Source organism: Dipodomys merriami, unplaced genomic scaffold (genome assembly GCF_024711535.1).
Source record: "Dipodomys merriami isolate MVZ:Mamm:240054 unplaced genomic scaffold, mDipMer1.0.p SCAF_2, whole genome shotgun sequence".
Taxonomy (NCBI): Eukaryota; Metazoa; Chordata; class Mammalia; order Rodentia; family Heteromyidae; genus Dipodomys; species Dipodomys merriami.
In genome coordinates this window covers 50,061,018-50,083,031 of record NW_027203381.1, presented here as the reverse complement: position 1 = coordinate 50,083,031, position 22,014 = coordinate 50,061,018, and the positions used below count along the sequence as shown (strand labels likewise).

Below are 22,014 nucleotides of genomic sequence, written 5' to 3'. Positions count from 1 at the left end.
CTTGACCCTTTTACTTAAGGTTAGTGCTCTACTAAGTGAGCCATAGCTCTACTTTTGGCCTTTTGGTAGTTATTTGGAGATAAGAGGCTGATGGACCTTCCTGCCCAGTCTGACTTTGAACCATGATCCTCAGATCTCAGCTTCCTGTGTAACTAGGATTACAGTTGTAAAGCTACTGTGCCCAGCTATGGTTAAGACAGCTTCTGCTTTATTCTTCTATATTATTGAAGATGGTATATATATGTATATATATATACATACATATATACATCTATATATATGTATATATAATATTATATATATATATATATATATATATATATATATATATATATATATATATATATATATGAGAAGCTGGGTGCTGCTGTTTCTTCTCCTTCTTCTTCCCCTTTCTTGTTCCCCTTCCCCTTTCTTCTTCCCCTTCTTACATGATGAGAAGCTGGGTGCTGCTGCTGCTTCTTCTGCTTCTTCTCCTCCTTCTCTTTCCCCTTCCCCTTCTTTCCCTTCCCCTTTCTCCTCCTCCTCCTCCTCCTCCTCCTCCCCCCCCCCCCCCCCCCCAGGACCTGGGCACTGTTTCTGAGCTTCTTTTGCTCAAGGCTAGCACTCTACCACTTGAGCCATAGCTCCACCTCTGGCCTTTTCTGTTTATGTGGTACTGAGGAATCGAACCTGGTGCTTCATGCATGCTAGGTAAGCACTCTACCACTAAGCTACATTCCCAGCCCCTGGGTACTTCTTTTTAAGAGACAGCATCTTGATTTTTACTTGGGCTCATCTCGACTGTGATCCACCTATTTACACTTCTTATTGTTGCTGGAATGACATATGTGCCCCACTGTTCCAGCTATTTGTTGAGATGAGTTCTTATAAACCTATGAGCTGGCTCTGAAATATAATCTTCCTGATCTTCACTTCTTTAGTAGCTAGGATTACAGGTGTGAGACATCAGCATCTGGACAAGATATATTTGTATATCTACATCTATCTCTATCTATATTTGATTTATCTAAAATTGCTTTAAAAGCATATATAGCTATTTTTGTATTCTTTTTTTTTGGGGGGGGGGTCTGGTCGTGGGGCCTGAACTCTGGGCCTGGGCGCTGTCCCTCAGCTCTTCAGCTCAAGGCTAGTGCTCTACCACTTGAGCCACAGCACCAGTTCCGGCTTTTTTCTTTTTGCTTATGTGGTGCTGAGGAATCGAACCCAGGGCCTCAGGCATGCAAGGCAAGTGCTCTACCACTGAACCACCTTCCCAGCCCCTAAAAAGTATTTTTAAAAGAAGTAATCCTGTTTGATTTTAGTGGAGATATAAGCTTTCTAAAGATTCTGATTTGAGATGGTGTTGTATATGTTGACTATGCTTATTGTAATATAAGTATTTAAATATGATTTTTTTTCTTTCTTTCTTTTTTTTTTTTTTTGGGTCCTGGGTCGGGTCGTGGATCCTGAACTCTGGACCTGGGCGCTGTCCCTCAGCTCTTCAGCTCAAGGCTAGTGCTCTACCACTTGAGCCACAGTGCCACTTCCTGCTTTTTTTTTCCTTTTTGGCTTATGTGGTGCTGAGGAATTGAACCCAGGGCCTCATGGATGCAAGGCAAGCGCTCTACCACTGAGCCACCTTCCCTGCCCAATATGAGTTTTTTTAATGAATGCCATTATCTGCTTATTCTGAATTTGTCCAGATGTTTGGATAATGTTTTAAAAATGTGAATATTGAAATTTAATGAACTTGAAAGTTGTTTTTAGTTTCTCATATTAGGATACTCAAGAGACAAGTTGCTAGAGTAAAAAAATTTTTTTCTTTCTTAGGCAGAAAACATAGATGTTCAGAACATTTCAGCTACATTTGGGGATTCATCCTGGGTAGCTACAATTAATTATAATCTGTTGAAGAAATCACATAATACATCAGAATTTGACCCAGATGATGCCAGTTATTTACGTCTGTCATTAGGAGAGTTCTTTGCTGAAAGATCTGAAGCTCTTGGTTGCCTTGGTGGTGGTAATAGTGAGAAAAGAGTAAGTATGGAATTTGCTAGAATTGATGACAATTACTTATATATTAAGATCATTTTTTTGTTGCTATAACAAAATATACAAGATATGAAGCAAAGTTTGTTTTTTTTCCTTCACAGTTCTGGAGGTGGTAAGTGCAGGATTTGGTGACCACATCTCATCAGTTTCTGCTGAGGGCCTGTTCTGTAATGTCCTCTAATGTAGCTACTCTGATTAGAGAAGTAGGTGCAGGTAGTTTGGGCATATGGGTCAGATAGAAAGGGAGCAAGAGAAACCCAAAGGAGCCAAACTAAGTCTCCTATTACAACAAATCCACTCTTTAGAACCACATTAATCCCTTCAAGTGGCCCATGCCTCATAACCTTCTGAAAGGCTTTACTATCTTTTGATATTGTGAATATTGGGGATCAGATTTTAGCACTAGTTTTGGTGAGAACAAAACATATTCAAACCATAATAATAGAATTTGTGCCAGGTGCTGGTGGCTCACACCTGTAATCCTAGCTACTCAGGAGGCTGAGATCTGAGGATCACAGTTCAAAGCCAGCCCGGCAGGAAAGTCCATGAGACTCCTATCTCCAATAAAGCACTAGAAAACCAGAAGTGGCAGTGTGGCTCAAGTGGTAGAGTGCTCGCCTTGAGCTGAAGAGCACAGGAACAGTGCCTAGGCCCAGAGTTCAAGTTCCACGACCGACCAAAAAAAAAAAAAAAAAAAATTGTGTTTTGAGGGCTGGGAAGTTGGCTTAGTGGTAGAGTGCTTGCCTTGCATGCATGAGGCCCTGGGTTCGATTCCTCAGTACCACATAAGCAGAAAAAGCTAGAAGTGGTGCTGTGGCTCAAGTGGTAGAGTGCTAGCCTTGAGCTGAAGAGCAGAGGGACAGTGCCCAGGCCCAGAGTTCAGGCCCCACGACCAACCAAAAAAAGAATTTGTATTTTGAATGTTTCGATGGTATACCTAGAGCATAGTAATTGTAGAGAAGGAATGGGGCATGATAGCCTAGTACTTTTTTTTTTTTTTTTTTTTTTTTTTTTTTGGGTCCGGTCGTGGGGCCTGAACTCTGGGCCTGGGCGCTGTCCCTCAGCTCTTCAGCTCAAGGTTAGCACTCTACCACTTGAGCCACAGCGCCACTTCCGGCTTTTTTCTTTTTGCTTATGTGGTGCTGAGGAATCGAGACCAGGGCCTCGAGCATGCAAGGCAAGCGCTCTACCACTGAGCCACCTTCCCAGCCCCTAGCCTAGTACTTTTATGGTTAGACACGATTCAGCTTCTAAGTCTTAACTAGTTCTATAATTTTGAATCATTTATTTAATTATCTGGGCCTTGTTTTTCCCATTTCTAAAATGGGATGCTGTTTCAGATGATGTTTTAAGAATTAAATGTGATGATGCATGTGAAGTATTTAGCACTAAACATGTTGAAAAAATTTGTTGCTATTGTATTGGTGGGAAAAATTCTAAAAGTCATTTTTTCTCCATCCTAAAAGATGTTTTGAAATGCAGGAGGGTTTTGATTTAATAAAATTTAATAATACATAGAAAAAATTATTCATATTAGTGAGTGGTAAATACTTCAAAGAATAAGTGAGAAGATATTTTCACTTTGCAGTTAAGAATGATGTCTGAGGGCTGAGATATAGCTCAATGGCAAAGCACTTGCCTAACAAGTACAATGTCCTGGGTCTGATCCCCAGTACCAAAAAAATAAAAGAAAAAATACAGTTAAAAAAAAGAATGATGTCTAAGGGATGACATTAAACTGGCATTTACATGGCATAAAATTGGCAGTTGCTCAAAGATCTAGAAAAGCAGTATTCCCAACCAAGGAAGACAATGTGTATGAGGCCCAGAGTTTAGAATGAGGCCTAATGCATTGAAGGCAGACAGAGCTAATGTGAGTGGACATGAATTAGAATGGTCTACTGAAGGCACATAACTAATAGGGGGAGCAGGGACTAGAGTAGTTCACTGAAGGCATGTAGAACTAACGTGAGGGGCTATAGTAGAGGTAGAGGGCAGAGTGGAATAATATTGCATGATTACTTACAAGGACCTGATTATGAGAGCTCCTTGTAGGAGTTGGGTTGTACTCAGAAGGTTCCCAGGTTCATCTACAGTAGTAACAGGATGCCACTATCTTTATGAGGGCAGGGTGGAGAAAGGTAAAGTAGAGGAGAAATAGAAGCAGGCATACACTTAATAGAAGGGAAGAGAGGTGGTGAAAACTGGGGATTATGATGATCAAAAGTAGAAGTATTCAAGATTTATCCTGAGGATTTGCTGGTAAATTCTATATGGGGAATTAGGGATATTGGACAGGGTATTTCTTAAAGTTGAAGTCAAGAAGAATAACTTTATTTACTGTTACTATGACAAAAAATGGCTAAGATCAACTTGAGAGGAAAGAGGATTTATTTTGGCTTATGATTTCAGCAGTATCAGTCTGGAGGCTTAGGCCTATTGCTTTGGGCAACATTACTGTGACAGCATAGTAGTATGTTGACAACACAGTAGTACGTGTGTCATGGTAGGAACACATTGTAAAAGAATCTGTTCAGCTTGGGATAGCCAGGAAGCAAGACTTGGGAAGGGGCAAGAGTCCCAATGACTTAATTTCCCACCTGGCTCCATTTCTACCCCAATTCTACCACCTCCTAGTAGTAACATAGATTGGGAACTTAGTTCATGGATCTTTAGGGAACATTCCACATGTTTACTATGGCAGTGTATAATTTCAAAGTAATAGATGTAGTACTAGAAATCACAGTTAATATAACAAGTTTGGAACTGTAAAAAAAAAAATACTTCAGAGGTAGAATGTTCTGCCTAGATTAATTTGAGATTCTGAGGGAAGTAACTGAATTCCTACTGTATCCTTTTTTTTCCCTTCTCTTTTTGGTCAGTACTAGGGCTTGAACTTGGGATTTTGTGCTCTTGCTTGAGACAAGCTAGCTTGCTCATGGCCTATGCTCTACCACCTGAGCCATGCCTCCCCTTTTTGCTGGTTAATTGGAGTCTCACAGCCTTTTATCTGGGTGGCACTGAACTGCAGTCCTCTAGATTTCAGACTCCTGAGTAGCTAGAATCACATTACAGGTGAAATCCTTTTTATAGACTTTTCCCTTCCCTCCCCTTCCCTTTCCCTCCCTGCCTTCCCTCCCCTCCCTTTTCTCTTCCCTTCCCCTCTCTCCCTCTCCCTCTCCCTCTCCCCCTCTCTTCCTCTCCCCCTCTCCCTCTTTCCTTCTCTCCTTCTCCTTCTCTCCCTCTCCTTCTCCCTCTCCTTTCTTGCTGACTTTTTTTTTGGGGGGGGGGGAGGGGGGGTTCAGGTACCAGTCTGGAGCTTGAACTTGGAGCCTGGGTGCTGTCCCTGAGTTGTCTTTTTTTTGTTGTTGTTCAAGGCTAGTGTTCTACCACTTAAGCCACAGCTGCACTTCTGGCTTTTTTAGTAGTTACATGGAGATGAGTGTCATGGACTTTTCTGCTCAGGTTGGCTTTGAACTGCAGTTGTCAGATCTCACCCTCCTGAGTAGCTAGAATTACAGGTGTGAGCTGAAGGCACTTGGTTTTTAATTTAATTTTTCCTTTTGGGAGATATGTTCTTGGTATGTAGTCTAGGCTGACCTTAAATGTGATCCTGAACCTTCCTTTTTAAAAATAAAATTAAGGGGCTGGGAAGGTGGCTCAGTGGTAGAGCGCATGCCTTGCATGCCAGAAGCCCTGGGTTCGATTCCTCAGCACCACATAAGCAAAAAGAAAAAAGCCAGAAGTGGTAGGCTCAAGTGGTAGAGCGCTAGCCTTGAACTGAAGAGCTGAGGGACAGCGCCCAGGCCCAGAGTTCAGGCCCCATGACCGGACCCAAAAAAACAAACAAATAAAAATAAAATTAAATATATATTTTTATTATAAAGATACTGTACAGAGTGGTTACAGTTACATGAGCAAAGTAATGAGTCATTTTCCTATCAAGCATTGTTAATTCTCCTTTGTTTTTCCCCTACCATCCCTTTCCTCCCCACCTCCCCCTCCCCACTCCCAAAGTTGTAAAGTTCGTTTTCAACATAGTGTCTTATACATCTCATTGTTACAATGGGTCATCCTGTATCCTTATTTCAGCATTTTGTTATTTCCCTTCCACTCCCCACATTAGAAAAATGCAGGACACCAGAATCAAATACAGTGAGAAAACAGGGGTTATACCATGGGGGAAGAACATACAAAGAAACAACAACAACAAAAAAAATCACATAGTACATTATAAGTACATTAAAAAGAACAAGAAAGATAAAATCTCTGTGTCCCTATCTTGGGGTTCATTTTGTTTAGTATCAGGTTATATGGTCATAGGTACATAGCTTTTGACCTCTTCTGCTTGTCTTAGACATATACTAGTTATTGCAGATAAGGAAAACCATGGAACCTATGTTTCTTTGAGTCTGGCTTACTTCACTTAATATAATTTTTTCCAAATGGGAAATGTCCCATTTAACAAATGGGACAGTATCATTCTTTCTGATGGAGGCATAGAATTCCATTGTGTATATATATTTACCACATTTTCTTGATCCAGTCATCTACTGATCCTCAACCTTCTGAGTATAGTTGTGTCTGAATTCTTTCTTACATACATGAACAAAGCACTAAATATTGGAAAAATACATGTTATTCAGAATTTTTGACAATTATAAAATTTTATACTTCGAATGATTGCATCAAGGAAATTCTCAGTGAAGATTAATAAAAAGTTAAGTGCACTTAGTTAATTCATACTTTGTGTCTATCATGAGAAGGTAGTGAGAACAAGTAAGAATTCCATATTCTGTTTGATTGTAGAACTTTCTGAAGTCAGTAGGAACATATCTAATCTTTACATATATTTTCTCAGATGCGTTTATTCTAGAATAAATAATATAGAATAAATACTACTATATTCTGTACTGTCAGTTCCCTGAGGTAGGGACTTTTTATCTTTTTTTTCTCATTAAAATATTAGTAATAATTGGAGCAATACCTAATATATAGTGAATGTTTAAGAACAATTATTGGGAAATAAAGTGTCACCTCTGTGTTTTCCTTTTGTGCTCATATGCGGTTTAAACTCTGGGCCTTACTCCCAATCCTTTCTTGGTTTGTTTGACAAGTTTTTACCCAGGGCTGTCCTCAGATTGCTATTCTCCTAATCTTCACAGCTGTAACTGGGATAACAGTCAGGTACCACCATGCCCGCCATTGTATTGTTTTAGTTCAGATTTCTTGGTAAGGCTAACTTATTTGACAGAGGTAGTTCTAATGATTAAATGATAGTTAATGTTAGGGAAGGAAATGGCTGCATTAATTAAAGGCTAAGTGAAAAGAACAGTCTTGTTGAAGTAATTTTTCTTTGTTACCATTATTAGATAAAGTAATCTATAATTTCCCAAAGCTTTTGAACATTAGGTAACATTAATTCATGTTTAATTATTTTGTAGCCATCATTTGGTTATTTTATTAGATCACCAGAGGAGAGAGAACCTGTTGCTTTAATACAAAAATCTGATATGTCAAGAGATAATTGGGAGGAAGAAATAGCTCATCCTAACCCGGATCAATTTTCAGGTAATTAAATGAAAAGATTTTTAGGATCTTTTTTTAGGAACAGTATTGGGGTTTGAACTCAGGGTTTTATACTTGCTATATGGATGTTCTTCAACTTAAAACTATTCCTTCAGCCTTTTTTGTGCTGGTTATTTTTGGCATAGAATCTCATACCTGGTTCTAGATCTTTATAAATATAAATATATATAATTTATTTATTTATTTAATTTTTGTTGGTCATTGGGTTGAACTATGGGACTGGGCGCTGTCCCTCAGTTCTTCAGTTCAAGGCTAGCACTTTACCACTTGAAACACAGTACCACTTTCAGTTTTTTGGTGGTTAATTGGAGATAAGAGACTTACGGACTTTCCTGCCTGGGCTGGCTTTGAACCCCAATCCTCAGATCTTAGCTTCCTAAGTAGCTAGGATTATAGGCATGAGCCACCAGCACCTGGCTACTAGATCCTTTTAGTGAATTATTTTTTTTTTTATGTGTTTCTGGATTCTGTTAGCTAGAATCTTGTTAAGGATCTTTGCATCTGTGTTCATCAAGGAGATTGGCCTGTAATTCTCCTTTTTGGTTGGGTCTTTGCCTGGTTTGGGGATGAGTGTGATATTGGCTTCGTAGAATGAGTTTGGGATAGCTCCTTCCTTCTCTGTTTCTCTGAAGAGCTTGAGGAGTATGGGTATTAGTTCTTGTTTAAAGGTCTTATAGAATTCTGCTGTGAATCCATCTGGTCCTGGGCTTTTTTTTGTTGGAAGACTTTTGATAGCTTCCTGTATCTCATTATAGGATATTGGCTTATTTAATTGGTTAACTTCTTCTTTGCTCAGTTTGGGCAACTTGTATTTCTCTAAAAATGCATCCATTTCTGCCCGATTTTCTTCCTTTAGAGAGTATAGCTTTTGAAAGTAGTCTGTTAGAATTGTTTGGATATCTTGGGTACGTGTGGTGATGTTTCCCGTGGCATCCCTAATCCTATTAATATGGGTTTCCTCTCTTCTTTTTTTAATTAATCTAGCCAATGGGCCATCAATTTTGTTTATTTTTTCAAAGAACCAGCTTTTTGTTTGGTTTATTTTGGTTATGGTTTTCTGATTTTCTAATTGGTTAATCTCTGCTTTTAATTTGGTTATCTGGCTTCTTCTAGTAGCTTTAGGTTCCATTTTTTCCTGTTTTTCTAGCTGTTTTAATTGCAACATGAGATTATTTACTTGGTCTGTCTCCATTCTCTTGATGTGGGCACTGAGGGCAATAAATTTGCCCCTCAGGACTGCTTTTGCTGTGTCCCACAAGTTTCTTTGTGAGGTGTTTTCATTTTCATTGAGTTGTAGGAAATGCTTTATTTCTTCTCTGATCTCTTCTGTTATCCAGGCATTGTTAAGGAGTGTGCTGTTCAATTTCCATGTATTGGAGAAATTTCTGCTGTATGCTTTGTTATTGAGAGCTAGCTTGATTCCACTGTGGTCAGATAGGATACAGGGGATTATGTCGATCCCTTTGTATTTGCTTAAGTTCCTTGCATGAACTATGATATGGTCTATTTTGGAGAAAGTTCCATGAGCTGCTGAGAAGAATGTGTACTGTGTTGTTTTAGGGTGAAATACTCGGTAGATGTCAGTTAATTCCGCTTGCAGTATGGCCTCTCTTAATTCGGTAGCTTCTTTGCCAATCCTCTGGTTGGTAGACCTGTCCTTTGGTGAGAGTGGTGTGTTAAAGTCTCCTAGTATTATCGTATTGGGATCTATTTTATTCTGTAAGTTTGAGAGCATTTGTTTGACATATCTAGGTGCACCAATATTTGGGGCATATAAGTTGATGATGGTTATATCCTCCTCTTGGATTGTTCCCTTTATTAATATGTAGTGTCCGTCCTTGTCTTTCTGTACTGATTTTAATGAAAAGTTTATTTTGTCAGATATCAGGATAGCTACACCTGCTTTCTTACTGGGGGCGTTTGATTGGTAGATCCTTTTCCACCCCTTCACTCTGAGTTTGTTTGTATGTTTGGCTGAGAGGTGGGTCTCCTGAAGGCAACAGATGGATGGGTCTTGTTTTCTTATCCAGTCCTCAGTTCGTTTTCTTTTAATTGGCGAATTCAGCCCATTTATATTAAGAGAAAGTATAGAGAGATGCATTGTTGTCCCTGCCATTCCGTTTTCCTAAGTTTTTCTTTTTTCCTTTCCTCCTGTGCTTGCTCAGTTAGACTTTGAGTAATGCCTGTTTGGGGCAGGCCCCAGTTCCTGGCTGCTTTCTTCAGGTTGTGTCCCCCCTCTTAGAATTCTTTGTAATGCTGGCTTAATGTTTATGAATTCATTTAGTTTTTCTTTGCTATTAAAAGTTTTCAGTTCTCCATCAAATGTGAATGCTAGCTTTGCCGGGTAGATCAGTCTGGGTTGGCAGTTATTGGCTCTCAGGGCTCGTATGGTGCTTTCCCAGGCTTTTCTTGCATTCATTGTTTGTGTGGAGAGATCTGCAGTAATTCTTATTTTTTTCCCATTGTAGTATAGCTCCTTCTTCATTTTTGCTGCATGCAGGATTGTTTCCTTATTATTCAGATCTATCATTTTTACTATAATGTGTCTAGAAGTGTTTCTCCTGGGGTCTTGCTTGTTGGGTGTTCGATAAGCTTTTGTGATGTAGTTAAGATGGTCGTTTTTGAGGTGGGGAAAATTTTCATTGATTATCTTGTTAAATAGGTGTTGCATTCCCTTGCTCTGGAATTCCTCACCTTCGTCCACTCCAATTATGCGAAGGTTAAATTTTTTAGCATTATCTGCTTGCTCTTGAATATCCCTTTGGTTTAATTTGAGTAATTTTTCCATATCTGTCACGTTTTGGTCCAGTTGGTGTATTCTGTCTTCTGTATCTGACACTCGACCTTCCATTTCATTCACTCTGTTGACAGTGGCTTCTATTGTGGTTTGCATGGAGGAAATGGATCCCTTTATGGATTCAATGTTGGTTCTCAGAGTACTGATCTCACCTCTCAATGAGGTATGCATTACCTCTAATTTGGCGTTTATCTCACTTCTTATTGAGGTTTGTGCAGCTTCTATTTTTGCATGCATCTCTTGTTTGATACCCTGTATCTCTTTGGATAGTTCATCCTTGTGCTCTTTCAATTTCTGATAAATTTCTCGCTTTATTTCTTGAGTCATTGCCTCCAGCATCCCTTGGAAGTAGCCTTTGTCTTCCATTCCTGCTTTGCTCCCACTGGGGCTCTCCCCTGTGTGGCTGCTGGCTTTTGGGGTGAGCTTGCTTTCCTGGGTGGTAGTAAACCTTGTGATTTTTCTCTGTGATTTTCGCATGGAGGTTCAGGAGACTGCTCTTCAATTTTGTTTTGGTGTGTCTGTCTTTGCTTGGTTGCTGATTCTGTATTGGTAGAGAGAGTCTGTGCCTGATCTGGGTTCTGTTGGGAGCCTATTTCCAGCTGCTATTCTGACTTACTTAGGATTCTCAGCTCTCTGCTGTAGATTGCTGACAGTTCCTGCCTTTGGAAGGGTTGAGCAGCCTAGACTGCTTGTGTTTGCTCCTACGGGTGCTCTTGTGAAGAACAGATGCTCTGGATGCACTCTCCCAAATGCTGGAGTCTGCTATGGGCTCCTGATGTGTTTTTGTTTATTTGTTTTGGGCTGGTTGTGGGCTTGAACTCTAGGTTTGGGTGCTGTCCCTCAGCTTTTTCAGCTCAAGGCTGGCACCCTACCGTTTGAGCCACAGCACCACTTCTGACCCTTTTTGCTTTTGTGATGCTGAGGAATCAGATGCAGGGCCTCATACATCCAAGACTATCACTCTATTGCTGAGCCGCCTTAACAGTCTGAGCTCCTGCTTACTATCAGGTGCTGGCAGCCTGTGTTGCCCAATTCCCAGTCTAGGGTATATGGGTGGAGTTTTGGTGGGGTTTGGGCTTCTCTTGTCCTGGGCCTCCAGGTCTTTTGTTGTCACAGGCGTGCTTCCCGGGGGAGTGTTGTTTCCTGGTTTTCTCCCCTCTGTTGAGGCGTATGCTCAGCTTTTTACTTCAATTGGGAGGAGTTGGTTGTGTTGTTCAGGCGCCGGATCCCCGGGCTTGGTTCCGGCCCCAGCCTGGAGCGCGCTTGTTAGGCCTGTGCTGATGTGTATACCCCCTAGGTTATACAGCCTGGGGGACACAGTTCAAATTTCTTCTACTGTTGGTAGTCTTGACCCAGGGGCGCTGTTCCTGGCTTGGGCATTTAAGCTCCCTTCCAGGGGTGCTCTTGCTCTAGCCTGGCCAGCTGAGTGTGCTCCACGGGCTGGTGGAGCTCTCAAACAGTTCCCAGTTTTAGTGGGTCCTGTGGTCCGGGTGCTGGGGTAGGGAGTCTAGGTCAGGGTCTGGGGATTCCCTCCAGCTCTGGTCTCCCTTGAGGGATACACTTCCCCTGTGGGGTACTCACCCTGGAGCTGGTTGTTTCTGTGTGGTGTAGGTCGTCAGTTGTTGTTGCAATCCGGGCTGGGTTGGGCGGTGGTGGCTCTGTGTGATTCTTTTCTGTCTCTGCCTCTGTCGAAGCTGTTGGGTCAAGAGTGTCCACGCTCAGGCAGCTTCTTCTCGGTACCTCTGGGGCCCAAGTGACCCCGCCGGGTTGTTGCGGATCGTGATCGGGCGGGCGGGTGGTCTGCAGACAGGACCCTTTGTCGCGCCGAGCCGCTTTGGCGGGATGGAACCTCTCTGCTCGGGTGGAGAGTGCTGGATAGTTGCGATCGCGATCAGGCGGGCCGGGTGGTCTGCCGCAGGTCCTTTTGTCACTCTGCTGATGCCGAGCGGCTTTGGCGGGATGGAGCCTCTCTGCTCGGGTGGAGAGTGAGGGGTGGGGGTGGGATCCTCGTGGAGACTCCCGGCTGGTAGGTTTCTCTGTTCCTGGCGATCTGCTGTTCTGCAAACCAGTACCTGATGTTCTGAAAGTGGCCCCCTGTGTCTCTGCTGTTTCTCTGGGGCTCCCACAGCCCCCGCCGGGCCGGCTGGCCGGCGGCTTGGCGCGCTCTACTAGATCCTTTTAGTTGTACTTTCTCACATATTTTGGCTGACAGGGATGTGCCTAGCCATTGACTAAGATGGAGTCTGACCTTCATAAACTTTTGCTTTCGCTGGCTTCAAACCATGATACTGTGGTCTTTTTCTCATTAAGAACTAGGATTACAGGATTGACCCATTGTGCCCAGCTTTTTTTTTTTTTAATGTGTAATGTAATTATTTTTGTGATAATGTTCTTTATGGATTACAATATACAGATTATGATTTTTCAATTTTGATTTTTACATAATTTCACATTTCCTTTTTAATCAAAAGTTGAAGCAAGTCAGCTAAAATTTACCAAATTCTTTTGCAGAATACTAGTGTAAACCAGGTGCAGTGATGATCTCTTGTTACCCCAGTTACTTGGGAGGTGGAGGTAGGAGGATTTCAAGTACAAGGCTTGCCCAGACAAAATTACTGGGACCTTGTCTCAAAAGCATAGGAGAAGGGCTGGGTAGGTGGCTAAGTGGTAGAGTGCTTTGCCTTGCATGCATGAGGCCCTGGGTTCGATTCTTTAGCACCACATAAGCAGAAAAAGCCGGAAATGGTGCTGTGGCTCAAGTGGTGGAGTGCTAGCTTTGAGCTGAAGAGGTGTGGGACAGCACCCAGGCCCAGGGTTCAGGCCCCATGACCAGCAAAAAAAAAAGCAGAGGGGATAAAAACAAACAAAAAGGGTTAGAGGCATACATCAAGTAGTTGAGCATTTGCCTAGCAAGCCTGAGGACCTGGATTCAATTCTCAGTTCTGCAAAACAACAACAAAAAACTACTACCAAAAAACCCCCACAAATGGACTAGTTAACTATAAGTATTGAGCCACTTCTTTTTGCTAATACAGGTGTCATGTGAAGTTGTGTAAGATATATTCCTTTTTTTTTTTTTGTCCAAGACAAGTGCTCTACCACTTGAGCCACATCTCCACTTTCAGTTTTCTGGTGGCTTATTGGAGATAAGATTCTCGTGGACTTTCCTGCCCCGGCTGGCTTTGAACCAAGATCCTCAGATCTCAGCCTCCTGAGTAGCTAGGATTATAGGTGTGAGCCACTGGTCCCAGCTTTGTATTCCATTTCTTAATGAAGAATTGGGTAGAGTCTCTAGATACGTATAGTTAGTTCATTTTCTACTCTATGGAAGTATACACTTGGAACTAAAGGCTTATTTCAAGTGGTAAGAGTGCCAGCTGTGAATGGAAAAGCTGAGGGGAGAGCACAAGCCCCTGAATTCAAGACCCAGTACCAGTATATATATATATATATATATATATATATATATATACATATATACACACACACACAAATAAAAGTATATACTTTTTAATGTGAAATTTTGAAACTGAAAAATATTAAATCAGTTAATGAGAATGCTTTCAAGGGAGAGATTAAAATCCACAATAGTCCATCAGATTTCTTCTTTGTCCAAGTGGCTATACACTTAAATAATCTTAGGACAACTGGTGCTTGGGGTATTAAGATTCTTCCTTGACAGTTAATAATATATATATATATATATATATATATATATATATATATATATGTATCCATACACATGTATATATACATATATGTATATATTTATTAACATTTTACATATTCAGTATCACTTCAGAAACAAAACAAATTCAATTTCTGACAAACTAAACAAATTCTAACTTTTTTTTTTGGGGGGGGGGTCCAGTCATGGGGCCTGAACTCTGGGCCTGGGCACTGTCCCTCAGCTCTTCAGCTCAAGGCTAGCACTCTACCACTTGAGCCACAGTGCCACTTCCGGCTTTTTTCTTTTTGCTTATGTGGTGCTGAGGAATCGAACCCAGGGCCTCATGCATGCAAGGCAAGCGCTCTACCACTGAGCTACCTTCCCCGCCCCATGGGCCTGGTTCTTGAACTCAGGGCCTACCACTGGTACCCAGCTCTGTTTTGATACTCTTGATTTAGAATTGTTGCCAAGAGATAGTATAAACTTGTAAGTTGAATGTTTTTTTTTTTTCTTGTAGAAGATGTAAATGAAACATCCCAGGCACAGCTAAGTGAAGGATCAGTCACACTACAGGCAGAAACACTGGAGAGTATTTCACAAGTGGATGAACATGATGTGACATTAACTGCCAATAAAGTCAAAACAGAGGTAGTTTAAGGCTTTCTTAAAGGAAGTCTAAGATTATCTTGTTATAGTTTCTGAGTAAGACAATATCATTTGTGAAAAATATATACCATTGCATTTGTTTTATTTCCCTGGTTTCAATTTTCTTACAAGTTTCCTTTTAATGAAAAGAAAAATCCATTTCACTAATTTTGATATACCCACAAAGGAGTTTATAAAATACATCTAGTGAATGAATTATCACCATTTGTATACCCATATACAAGAAAGATTGCCCAGATACAAATATACAAGCCACTCATTGTCTCTTCTTATGGGATGTCCTGCTCTATTTCTATGGTCTACCAGCAAGAAAGCCATCACCAGATGTATCTTGCATCTTTAGGGTTGTGGGGGGGCAAGCGAATATTTCCAATAGTTAAGAAACGGTATTTTTCTTCCTCCTCAACAGGATTGCATGACATCTAATATTGTTAGAAGATCTAAAGATTGCCTGTTCCTAAACATTTTTCTCTGCCTGCTTTTCTCTTGTACTGTTTTTCCTTACTAATAGCTAGAGCCCTTTTATATAAATTTGGCAAGTAATTTTTCCCTGTTTGTCACGGGTTTTTTTTTTTTTTTTTTTTTTTTTGGGTCCGGTTGTGGGGCCTGAACTCTGGGTCTGGGCGCTGTCCCTCAGCTCTTCAGCTCAAGGCTAGCACTCTACCACTTGAGCCACAGCGCCACTTCCGGCTTTTTGCTTATGTGGTGCTGAGGAATCGAACCCAGGGCCTCATGCATGCAAGGCAAGCGCTCTACCACTGGGCCACCTTCCCAGCCCCTGTCACGGTTTTTGACTATGGCTTTTCCTCCAGGAGAAATTTAATTTATTCATGTAGTTCAACTCCCATGTTTTAGGTGATAGCAAGATTTTGAATGCAATGCTTAATGCTTGCTAGGCATATCCTCTGCCATTGGGCTAAGCCTTTAACTCTTTGATTTTGCTATTTTTCAGGTAGGAACTTTCAGTTATGTCTAGACTGACTTGTACATCAACACACCTATATATGCTTCCCAGAGAGCTGAGATGGCAGGAGTATATGGAGCCCAGTAATTTTGCTGGTTGAGATGGGTCTTTTGAGTTTTTTGCCTGGGCTGCCTTCAAGCCACAATCCTCCTGATCTCTGCCTTCTTCCTGAGTAGTTAAGAGTTATAGGGATGAGCCATTGTGCCCATCCTGTTTTTGAATATGCATATAAAAAAGAAACCATATAGCATATATTCCTGCTTTACTTAATTTATTTTCACTTTTTTTTTTTTTACTTTTGCTTGTTACATGAGAAAAACAAGTTCATTTTTCTTACTTTGTTTTAGTCTATTTTATGAATATATACAATTTACGTACATTTTCCTGTTGGTAGACAGTTGGGATACTTGGTATGTTAGAAAATTAGTTGTAGTTATTGTGTTAACAATACTATTATGTATTTTAATTTATAAATGGGCTTTAGTATATGCATAAATGTTTCTAGGAAAAGCAGTATTTATACAGTTGGATGTCATCATTCCTGGTATCAGGCAATCACTGGGTCTTAGAACATTTCTGTGTGGATAAAATGGGCTTCTTTAAATAAAGACTAAATATATGTACTTCTCTGTGAAAGTAGAATAAGTTTATCTGGTGTAAATTTTCTCATTTTAGGATACTTCCTTCAGTAGTGTCAAACACAAGGAATGCAATGACTCACTGCATAATGATGGTGATTCTGTACTTAGGATCAGCACCATTGCCTCAGCAATTGCAGATGTGTCAGTGAGTGCTGATCCTGCCCAGCTCGTTGTCATGATGAAGGCACTTAGAAATAGAACCAGAGACAAGACTTCTTACCAAGATGGTAACCAAAAGGGCCATTCCACAGTGTTTCATCCCTTACCTAATGACTTAGAAAAAAATAATGGGTACACTGCATTTGATATGGAAAAATACCTTAAGAAGACAGAAGTTAGTAGGTCTGAAGGTGGATTGGAAGAGTCTTCAAGGGCTGGCACCTCTGATATTTGGAATTTATCTTTACCAAAAGAACAAACTATTCAAGACATCCATATGGTTGACTCATGTGCTACTAATATAATTATAAGGGAACCAAAAGAAAAGATAGCAGCTATTTTTTGTGATGAAAATGGAGAACAGGACAATCAGGAGCCACTTGGAACCGAAGAGTCTTCAGGCTCAGTTCTTAAAATTACAAGAATAGTTGATACAAAGACGTGTTTCATTGATAATAATAAATTGTCAGATATGCATAACAATGAGAAAGAAACTTCCTCAGTTTCTACTCCAATAACCAATAGCTACTCATCAGTAAGGAACCCCAGAATAACATCCCATTGCTTCTTAGAAGAGTATGAAGAAATACGTGAAAATAGAGAAAATCAGAATCAAAAAGAGTGTGTTAGTGAAGCAAGCAGCAGTGACAAGCATGTGACTTTTGAAGAAAAGTGCAATGTCCCATCTGAAAGTGATGGTAAGTATCTAAGTGATTGACTACATTCACAAAATCATGCTTTTTTTTTTTTTTTTTTTTTCCTCCGTTCTTATTGGCAAATACACTTTTCTGATAGGTTTGAAAAATACCTCTCCTGAGCCTGGTGGGTCTGGCTTACAGGAGAATCCGGAGTGCTTCAGGCCTTCTACCTCATCACTCAGCCATTCTCCTAGTGAAATTTCTGGAACAAGTTTATCAAGGTATGTGCTTACCTTGTTTGTTTGTTTTTTGTTTTTTAAATAAAATATGTGCTCTGTTTAGAAAATTGGAAGTGTAAATTTCTCCTTTAGATTCCTTGCAAAGGTAAAAAATTAAAAAAATATTTCGTGAATTTTTTCTTTTTTTTTTTTCTTTTTGGGTCCGGTCATGGGGCCTGAACTCTGGGCCTGGGCGCTGCCCCTCAGCTCTTCAGCTCAAGGCTAGCGCTCTACCACTTAAGCCACAGCGCCACTTCCGGCTTTTTTTCTATTTGCTTATGTGGTGCTGAGGAAATGAACCCAGGGCCTCTGGCATGTAAGGCATGCGCTCTACCACTGAGCCACCTTCCCAGCCCCTTTTGTGAATTTTTTCTGTGCAAACTTTTATGCTCTGCGATTTTTACTTATAATCATTCTCTGTCTACAAAAGTAATAATGTTGCCAGGGTTTATGCCAATAATCCTAGCCACTCAGAAGGCTGAGATCTGAGGACGCAGTTTGAAGCCAGCCTAGGCACACAGATCTGAGACAATCTTGAGAGCTTGTTTGGAGGTTCTAGCAGGGGAGCGCAGCTACTCATATACCCTTGACCAAAGACCGGTCCTCCTCTATCGGGGATGGTCGTCCTCTTCGACCGAGCACGCAGCTTCGGGAGGGACATACATGGAGCGGTGAGGGAGGAAGGGGACACCTGCCTAACCAGTCAGATCAGCCGAATCAACCCTGGCGATCAATGGGGTGACAGATGTCGCAGCCAGATCGCCCTCACATCCCTTAGACATTCTTATCTGCAATTAACCAGCAAAAAGCTGGAAGGGGGGAGTATGAGGCTTAAGTGAAGAAAAGCTGAGTGAGAATTGAGGCCCAAAGTTCAAGTCTCTACCTGCAAGTGAAGTGTGCCCATGCGTGTGCACACACAAAGTATATAAATCGATTTGTTTCAAAATAGTGGATTTCAGTGTTTTCTATTAACTATTTTACAAGCTGTTATTAGAGTTTTGCACATTCATTTGAAATGTGATGCGGGTTAGTTAGAACTGAGTACTAATGGAGAGGTTTGTCTTCCATGTTTCAGTGACTCTTTTGTAGATCCCTCATTTTGAGACAGTTTTTCATATACATTGACACTTACTTGACAGCCAATTTAATATTAAAAGCCATTTGGAGTCATTTAGCCCAACTAGATCTGAAGACCTTCTGGTGATGACATGTTATAGTATGCCTTAAAGCTTTGATTTTTATCTCTTAAATTTTTTAGAGGAGTTAGTTTACTATATCTGGAATATGGGAGGAAAATCTAGGATTAGCCAAATTGTTTGCTTTTTAATTGACTATCTTCTTTAAAGATTTTTCCAAAGATGGCTCATTTTATTATCTCATAGCTCTATGTTGACTCACACTGTCACACAGTATACTGTATAGATTGAACCTTCTTTTGTTTAAGGAAAAACTTTTATCATTTCTGAAAATGTTTTTCCTGCTTTATTTCCTGCTGCCACTAGGAGTGAACTCCAGTAATGTGGATGTGGGATTCATTTTGATTTCTGTCTCATCCTCTCATTTTTTTTTTTTTTTTTTTGCCGGTTGTGGGGCTTGAACTCTAGGCCTGGGCCTCTTCAGCCCAAGGCTAGCACTCTACCACTTGAGTCACAGCGCCACTTCTGTTTTTCTGGTGGTTTCTTGGAGATAAGAGTCTCACGGAGTTTCTTGCCCAGGCTTGCTTTGAACCATGATCCTCAGATTTCAGCCACCTGAGCAGCAGATTACAGGTGTAAGCTACTGGAGCCCGGCTCACCCTCTAATTTTATTTTTTAAAGTTTCTTTAAATAATTTTATTGTCTACCACAGTTACTTCATAGGCTCTGTAGATATGCAGTTTGTAGTAAAATATATAATTTATTTCACACTTACTTACAGAGTCCTTATTACATCTAAGTGTCTTAGTCTATTTTGGCTGTTATAACAAAATACACAATGAAGTCATGGCTTATAAATAATAGACTTTATTTCTCCCAGTTCTGAAGCTTAGAAAGTCTAAGATCAAGGTGCTGGCAGATTTAGTGTCTGGTGAAGGCCTGAATCCTACCTAGTTCACCTTTTTACTGTGTTTTCACTTGGTAAAAGAGACCAGAGAGTGCTCTAAGATCTCTGTTATATGGACACTCGTATCATCCACGAGAGTGCTGTCTTCATCTCTTAGAGGACCCACCTCCAAATATCTTCACATTGGGCATTAAGATTCTACTTATGGATTTTGGATGGACACAAACATTCAAATGATGGCCTTAAGGCATTGTTTCAGCACAGGAGAGACCACAGAAAATAAAATGACTAGAACAGAAAGTAGGGTGGGTCATTGGACCCTTCACTCCACCCAGAGCAGCCTGACTTCTGATCATCAAATAAGTAGATGGATATTCGTCCATTAATGGATGGAAGTTTATCCATTTATTTGACTGTTTTGAGTCTACTCTCCTTAACCTTGAAATTTCTGAAATATCTCAAATGTGCAAAAATGAAGGGAACAATCACAATTTTGATTTTAAATGTCACCTAAAGGCTTGCATGCTTGAGGCTTGGTTACCAACCTATAGCACTATATATAAGAGGTACTGTACTAGGAAATTTAAGAGGTAAAACATAGTGGAATCAGTTCAGATCAGGGAGGTATTCTTTTTTGTTTTTTGTTGGTCTTGGATCTTGAACTCTGGGCCTGGGTGCGGTCCCTGAGCTCTTCAGCTCAAGGCTAGTGCTCTACCACTTGAGCCACAGTGCCACTTCCAGTTTTCTGAGTCTCATGGACTTTCTTGCCCAAGCTGGCTTTGAACTGTGATCCTCAGATCTCAGTCTCCTGAGTAGCTAGGATTACTGGTGCCCTGCTTTGGGGAGGTATTCTTTTGAAAGAGATACTGAAATTTTATCCTTTATTCGTCTGGTGACTTCCAGTTGCCATGAGGTGTAAGCAGCTTACTCTACTACGTTATCCTTACCATCATGTTCTCTGCCTTCTTGAGAGGTCTCAAGACAATGGATTGAATCATAAACTGAAACCTCTGAAACTGAGTCAAAATAAAGCTTGCCTTCTCCTGTTTATTCAACTTTGTCACAGTACAGGAAGCACGTAACCATGTACTGCCACTTACATTTGCTAAATATTAATAATCTAGTGTGTATATTTTAGCATCTTTGAAAATGAAATTGTTCCAAATGCAACTAGTGCATTGATCTTCAGGTTTGTTTTAACTACTCTAGGCCTTTGCATTTTGTTTTGTAAATCATAGAATAACATTGTCCTTTGAATTTTAAAGCTAATCTCTAATTTTGAACATTTTTCTCAATAATTTGACTTTGGTGAGTCCTGTCACCCTCTAATTTTTAAAGACACATTTTAATTTAAAAATATTGATTGGTTCTCCCCCCACACAAAATTGCAGAAGGTGTATACAGAGGGCCTAGAATCCTTCGCACCATTTCCTTCATTGATTACATCATGGATAATTACAGAGTAGAGTTCAATGTCCGTTTATCACAGGTTCACAAAGCTTCTTGTTCAATCATAACTACTGATGATATAGTCATCACAGTCATTTGGCTCTGCATTTCACTTTTATCAGCCTTATGATTTAGTGTTTTCTTCAGTGTATCTTTCCTCTTCTGTACATTTTGTTTCATTCTGTTATCTTTGGTTTAGACTTTCAAAAACATTTAATAAAAACTAACTTTTTAAAAAAGCATTTAATAAAAACTAAATTACAACATTTTTTTTTTTTTTGGTCGGTCGTGGGGCTTGAACTCTTGGCTTGGGCACTGTCCCTGTGCTCTTCAGCTCAAGGCAAGTGCTCTACCACTTGAGCCACTTCCAGTTTTCTGGTGGTTTATTGGAGATAAAGATTTTCACAGACTTTCTTGCCCATGCTGGCTTTGAACCTTGATCTTCAGATCTCAGCCTCCTGAGTAGCTAGGATTACAGGCGTGAGCCACTGGTGCCCTGCTAAATTACAACCTTTAACTTGTGATCTTGCAGAAAAATCTCCATGTTTACTAATGTGTAGAGTATACTGTAGGGTAATACTGAACTTTCTCATGAACTTGACATGTGGTCAGAGATTTTGAATGAGGACATCATGTTATCTTTCTGAAATGGGTAACCTAGCTAAGCACCTGTACCTTCATCTCTCAGTCATGGGAAAAACCATGGGACTTAGTGTGAAAAAGGTCAAGTACACTAAATGAAAACTATTGGGGAATACAATAGGAAAGTGATCTTACATTGCTGACTTGCTTGGCATACATTCATGAAAGAATATATTGATGGTCTGTCTTGGAGCTATACCACTTTACATTTCTTTCTTTCTTTTTTTTTTTTTTTTTTTGGGTCCGGTCGTGGGGCCTGAACTCTGGGCCTGGGTGCTGTCCCTCAGCTCTTCAGCTCAAGGCTAGCGCTCTACCACTTGAGCCACAGCGCCACTTCTGGCTTTTTTCTTTTTGCTTATGTGGTGTTGATGAATCGAACCCAGGGCCTCGAGCATGCATGGCAAGCGCTCTACCACTGAGCCACCTTCCCAGCCCCACCAC

The 22,014-nt window shown here is 40.5% G+C and overlaps 1 protein-coding gene across 1 annotated transcript in view; it reads left to right on the top strand.

Moving 5' to 3' along the window:
- The window catches only part of Cep192 (centrosomal protein 192), a 153,271-nt gene that overhangs the window by 60,950 nt on the left and 70,307 nt on the right, over positions 1–22,014 (top strand). The window contains exons 23-27 of the mRNA XM_070028853.1: positions 1,813–2,022; positions 7,482–7,608; positions 14,611–14,741; positions 16,399–17,221; positions 17,319–17,442. Of these exons, the coding sequence (XP_069884954.1) occupies positions 1,813–2,022; positions 7,482–7,608; positions 14,611–14,741; positions 16,399–17,221; positions 17,319–17,442 (1,415 nt within the window). The remainder of the gene's footprint in view (positions 1–1,812; positions 2,023–7,481; positions 7,609–14,610; positions 14,742–16,398; positions 17,222–17,318; positions 17,443–22,014) is intronic.